The 6,705-nt window shown below is 37.2% G+C and overlaps 1 protein-coding gene across 3 annotated transcripts in view; it reads right to left on the bottom strand.

The window, feature by feature from the left end:
- Window positions 1-2,355: 2,355 nt before the first annotated feature.
- Window positions 2,356-6,705, bottom strand: part of uggt1 (UDP-glucose glycoprotein glucosyltransferase 1) — a 64,716-nt gene continuing 60,366 nt past the window's right edge. For all 3 annotated transcript variants that reach the window (XM_030127108.1, XM_030127109.1, XM_030127110.1), the window contains 2 exons: window positions 5,346-5,496; window positions 2,356-2,979 (listed from right to left, as the gene is read on the bottom strand). In XM_030127108.1, coding sequence (XP_029982968.1) covers window positions 2,960-2,979; window positions 5,346-5,496 — 171 coding nt within the window. In that variant the 3' untranslated portion in view covers window positions 2,356-2,959. The remainder of the gene's footprint in view (window positions 2,980-5,345; window positions 5,497-6,705) is intronic.

Raw genomic sequence — 6,705 nt, 5'->3', positions numbered from 1 at the left:
AACTGAAATTACATCAATAGAAAGGACTTGCCGTGGACCACTTAATTGAGGAGGGTGGCACAGTGTCACAGCAGGAAGGTCCTGAGTTCGATTCCAATACCAAGACCTTTAACGATAGGTAACTAATACAGCTGCCCACAGGTGTGAATGTGGAAGTGACTGGTTTGTCTCTATGTCAGCCCTGTGATGACCTGGCGACACATCCAGGGTGAACCCCGCCTTCGCCCATGGGTAGCTGGGATAGGCTCCACCCCAGCAACTTGAGGATAAAGTGGTTCAGAAGATGACTTTATTGAGGAATGAATTCAACAAAGATCTGACATCTGTTGTCATGGTAAATGCATGTATGTTACAAACGTACACCACAGCTGCTTGTCCCTTACAGTACACGTCACATCACCAAAGGAAAAAAAAAAAGAGTGGATACGTCAGCTCCTCATTGCAAAAATCATGAGAAAACAAACTGTCACTGTCGCCTGAAATGTAATGTGCTGGAAAAAAAAAAGCAGGAATATTCATATTAAGTAAAAGAAGCAACAAAACACATGAAACCGTATGTCAAGTGGTCACTGGGTCACATGACCGACCGACCTAAACCCCACATTAGTTCCACATCTGCACCAAATATGACCACTACACTGGAAACACACAGACCCCCTTTTCACTGGATGCACATGCTTTTTTTTTTTAAAACTGTGCTTTAACTTTTAATAATTTTGTGAAAAAATTGTGCATTTTCTTTGGATAGCCTCCGTGTCATGTGACCCAAATAAAGCACTGCTCACTTTATTTCACTTTATTCTTTTATTTTGCATATTATGTATTTGAGCATTTTTTCCAATAGATTCCGTGTCATGTGACAGTATAACTTTTTGGATTCGCACAACATCCTGAAGTCATAAATATGAGGAAAAATAATATTTTTTTCTTTCTTTGGTGAATGCAATGTGCCTCCGTAGGATTCAACAAAGTCTTTTGATCATTTTTGTTCTTCTATGTCCAACACCAGGAAATGAATGTGAATGTGAGAATCGTAAAGGTTCAGTGTGTCATCTGTAGAGGTGAAGTTCCACATTGGGTTTGTTTTAGTGAAGGGTATGAACTCTGGTCCACACAAATGCAGGAGGTGATGGGAATTCAACAAACCATGTCAAATCTAAGCTGCTGTAGAAACATGGTGATGCACTGTGATGTAACACATGACTCATTCTGAGGTAACCAAGGTGATTAGACACCAAAGGAAACATAAGGAATACTGAATTCCATTTCTGTGATTAGATCATCCTAAATCTTACACACTGAACCTTGTAAATTCCACAAACATTCCCTCACACACACACACATTACTCACATTACTGTGAATGGAAGGATTACTTTAAAATATGTGCACAACATTCTACAACTGTCCATAATGTGACAGTTTCAGACTTATTTAGCATCTCTTGGGCATTAACTGAACACATCAAATGTTCATTTAAAAAGATTCTAACAAATGAGTAGTTGAAGATTAACTTTGTATGTGTTTAAAGACCAGACAATCATTTTTCAATGACATTAGCACTAGTGTGAAGGAGTGAAAAGAACAATCAATCAAAAACTTTTTGAAACTCAAGTCAAATAATCCATTCATGTCAAATACTTTAACAACCTTAGACCAGGCTATCAAACGAATTTTAGTTCAGGTTCCATATTGAGCCCAATATCATCTCAAATGAGCCAGACCAGTAAAATAAAAACAATAACCTAGAAATGTCAACTTCAAAGTAAAAAAAGATAAAATTATAAAACCTGTAATTGATGTGAATTGAATGCAACGGTTATATGAAAACATTTATGACATACATTTCTGTTTAGGTTAATGTAAACATACACACCTTAGTGTGTTTTACTTTGTTGAAGTAGAGAAGGAAGCCCTCCCCTCCTGCCCACTTTTCTTTCTTTTTTATTTGTTCTATATTCAACTAAAAAACTTGGATTAGCATCTTAGTTCAAATTTGATGTGTGGATATTGAATTGTACCTGAAAGGGAAGTTTTGTATGACATGCTTTTCCAAAGAAACTAAGAATGGAAAAAAAGAAAAAAAGAAAGGTAAAATTACAGTATGAAAATGTTTAAAACTACAAACTATCCTTTAAAACGATGAGAATATGAATAACCACAAACAACCTGTAAATTCTTGACAAAAATTACGTTAGTTTTAACAGTATTATGTTTTAGTTGATCATTTACACATGTGCATTACAACTTACGGATCACAGTTGATCTACAAATACACAACACATTTAATGACAGGCAGAATATTGGTCAAATTGCACTTACTTCTCTTAAGATATTTCAAGTAGTTCTTTTAATTCAGGTTATTTCTTTCATTTTTTTTGAAAGGCTAGTTTGTAAATGTAAACATTTTCATGTAATTTTCCTTTTTTTTTTTTTTACACTAAAACAAAGACTAAAGTTTGTAGTTGTCATTATTGGCAGGTTATTATCCTTTCCCGTTCTGCATGTGGAACCTGAACTGAAATGATCCGATGTCAATGATTGTTAATATCTTCAGTGTAATTTCTGCATTTCACAAATTAATCCCAAGGGCTGGACTGGACTCTTCTTTTCTCTTTTCCAGTGAGGGAGCAGTAAACTGTCCACCAGATAAAACCTCAGTGAGACGCTGTCCCAGATCCACAGCCACAAACACCACCAGTGCACAGACCCACTCTGATTACAGGGAAAATACACAAAAAAATCCAAAACAGAATTCCTATCCACGATTCACAAAATACATCCACACGCTTCCACACACACACACTGACAGAACACCCTGTAAAAGCTGACCACATGCTGTAGAACTGAAACGAACCCAGGTGAAGCTCTGAGCACTGTGTGTCCGGTCCACACCGTCCTGCAGAACCAGCCTCTTCATCCAGCTCTGGAAATAGCCTGTCATTCAGCGCCACTGGATCCTCACAACTCTGAGTGAACATCTGACACAAACACAAACCAGGAGGGGGTTTAAGGTGGACACTGAACCACATACTGATCCTGTTCTGGTTCTATGGTTAATTGACTCCAAAAAAATGAATCAGTTGCAATTTTTCTGAATCAAAGCTTCGTTTCCTTAATTTTGCTGCAACTAAACATTGGTTCCACTGTTTCGTTTCACACGGACACTTATTGTGACGCACATGACGCCAGAATCAACACACCGCTGTATGTTAGTTCCATCTTAAGTTGTTAGTAAGTTGGATCCAAATGTGTTGAAGACCGAAGTGTACATATTGTTTGTAGATGTCATTTGACTTGTTTGTTGTGGTATAGATATTTTTAAATGTACTTTTATACTGTTGTTAGTGATATTTTCTATATAGATATTTTAAATATATCCTTTTACTTTTATACTTTTTGTGGTTGTTGTTTCAGCTGGTTCTGGACTAAAGGACAAGTTGTTTGTCGTTTTCAAAGATGTCTGACATTTTTAAATGTTTTTTTTCTACCTATTCAAATAATCATTAAATCGAAGAAAATAATCAATAAATTAATTGATTACAAAAATTATTGATAGCTGCAGCTCTAGTCGTAACAGACATGTTTATGTAGAGGGCTGAGCTTTATTTTTTAATGTGTCCATTAGTGTTGGGTCAGTTTTCATATTTACTGATGTGGGTGTCGGAGCTCAAACCATCATGGATTGAATCACAGTGATAAATGCAACCTGATAATGGAGTGAGCATGTTCGTACAGACTAATGGAACCGTGTCAGTACAGGGAGCTGACTGCAGAGTCAAGGCTGGCATGAAGGACGTCAGATTTAAAATGGACTGGATTGGACTGGACTGGTTCCGACAGACTCCACCCGGACCATCTGCTGAATGGAAGTTTAACACCTACTGATAAAGTCCAGTAACGTGGTTCAGTCCAGGATTTTGGCTTGCATTAAAACCAGTTTGACCATTCTTCACCAGCTCAACCCTAGTGTCCACACATTAGACACATCTTTGCCTGTTGGCCAATCTCCATTACCTTTAAAATGTTATATCTCACCTTTTAGGACGAGAGTTTCCAGATTATGATGCAATAGTGAATGTATCTTACTCTGTGTTGTATAAAGTCCTGGAAAGTCATACAAAAAATGACTCTGGTAGAAGTTCAAGTCAGCTACTGAAATGCTACTCAAGTTCTAGTCTTTCAGTATTTAGTATTTACTGTACTTAAGAATATCAAGTAATCTACAATTAAATGTACTCAAGTAATGAAAGCAAAAGTAAATGGTAACAACCAAAGGCAGTCAGAATATTGAATGTTATAAAATTTATCCAAGATTTTAAAACATGGTGAAGTAAAAGATGCCAATACCACACATGTCAAAAACCTAAACAGCTAGTGCTGGTATTACAGATGTAAGAATTTTGAAAAAAAACTCAAAAACCTTAAAACATGGAGCTTACATTACACTTCATTATCAACAGACTGCCGACAGGTTGAATGTGGACTGGCGTTTGCACTTGCGCATTATGTGATTAGGCCCAATGACAAATCAGTTCCTGACTCTGTTGCAGTCACTGGTAATGTCAGCGGTAAAAATACCAAACTACCTTTCATTTATTTTTTGTAATTTGCATTAAAAATGTATCGGAGTAGAAGTATGCAATTGAGTTAGGGAATGTAGTGAAGTAAAAGTGAAAGTAAATAAAATAAAAAATACACAGTAAAGTACAAATTCTCCCAAAACATACTTGAGTACTGTACTGTATTATTACTTCATTATTGTACAAGACTGATCTTACAGAACTTATGGATGTTGGTAATTCAACGACCAGTTTGCAGGAAGTTACTTGAGTTTATTGGCAGCAACACATATCAAGACTCATTGAAAAAACACACAGCCTGGTCTGTTGATGCCAAATTAAAAATCACATATACTTATAGGTATATTAAGAGGTTACATCATAAGTTCTGCATGTATTGAGTTGTGTTAAGACATAGATAGTGATTCTCTGTGTAGACTTCACTTATCTCACATTTGGGGGTGCACCATATTGGTCATTAAGGCAAGTGTTTGTTGAATGAACATATACGAGGGCTGTTCAATAAGTTCATGGCCTCACCCAGAAATACTGGTTGTTATAATACAGGATGTTACATTCTTTCGTGATGGGATAGTGATGCTTGAACATCGATGGACCAAGTGCATTGCTGTAAATGGAGATTATGTTGAAAAATAAAATATAAATGATCAGTCTGTGTTGTTCTGTTCTGGGTGAGGCCATGAACTTATTGAACGGCCCTCGTATATATACTTTACATCTATCAGACATGTGAGGGCAGTTCCAGCCTGAATCTGGGTCAGTACCTGTCAGCTGTGGTCCGTCTGTTTGATTCTGTGACACCTGCTCTTGGACTCTGGTCTGCAGACGTTTTATCTCTTGGTCGTAGTCTTTCCACTCGGCCACGATCCGAACCGCAGCCTGCAGCTTCGGCTCCTTGGTCATTGGGTTGTTGCACTGAGATTGAGAAAAATACAAATCAACAAACAGAAGCATCCCAGAAACCCCCAAAGCAGCACTGTTGCCTGGATTTATTTGGATGAGAAATGAAAGCATGGATGGAATCTGTCTCCTTCAACTGTATATCATACAACCACTGTTTCTGTTGTTGTCTTGTGTTTCAGACCTTTTTACACTCGTGGACATCTACGGAGTCAGTCCCTATTAACCTATTGATCCTCTGTTGGTGTTTTCAGACAGGGGTCACACATACACAACAGCTTCTTTCCTCAGGGTCACAGTGCCCTCCGGTGGTCACCAGGAGCAATAGTACCTTTTCAGAACCTGGACGCTGCTGCACTGTTCAACTGTACATGGACCTGAACCTGAACCATCTCTGTTCACCAACATAAAATATCCATTTATATCTTTACAGCAATGATCATAAGTAACGTAAAGCCCAGTGGTGGCTCCTGAAAAATTTCTCAGAGGGGGCAACTGTTGTGATGACGCTAAGATGACCTGTTCAATGGTTAAAATAATAATAAATAAAAGTCAGATAGCTAAATTTACAGTGTTACATTGCATTGTTTAATTTGGTTTTCCTGTTCAACCACTAGATGGTAACATCAGACATGAATTGGACACACTGTACAGTATTTTTGTACAGCTCTATCAAGTTAAACGTCTCAAATAATAAAAATAAGCTTCTGCTTCTGGCCTATTCCTTTTTCTTTTTTTTTGGTTTTTGTGTTTATTGTGGTTGTTGTACTTGTGTGTGTGGTGATTACTGTGCAAACCAAAATTAAACAATTTATTCAAATACAATAAATTTGGTTCCATAAAAAAACACTTCCACCGTGGTCATCAACAGATACATTGTCATCTTCTAGTTTGTCCATGAAATCACTGTTCACTCAGTCCACAATTTATAGCCATCATGGACGCCATAGCGATAATCAAATCAAATTAAACAATCATCAAAACTGTAATTAATCAAATCTTTCCAGAACATATTCAGTATATATATACACTCATAATATGCAATCAATACAACTATTTACACTTCAACATTTGGACAGTACAACATAACACAACTCACTGTTTAGTAACACTCATCACTTGTATTGAAATTTTGCTCGCCTCTCTTTCAAACAGGCAAAGTGATCAGTGACCCTCTCATTGAAATCAGGCATGTTCCTGACAAGTTCTCTCTCCATGGACAGC

Source organism: Sphaeramia orbicularis, chromosome 22 (genome assembly GCF_902148855.1).
Source record: "Sphaeramia orbicularis chromosome 22, fSphaOr1.1, whole genome shotgun sequence".
NCBI classification, from domain to species: domain Eukaryota; kingdom Metazoa; phylum Chordata; class Actinopteri; order Kurtiformes; family Apogonidae; genus Sphaeramia; species Sphaeramia orbicularis.
This window is presented reverse-complemented; position numbering and strand designations above follow the sequence as displayed.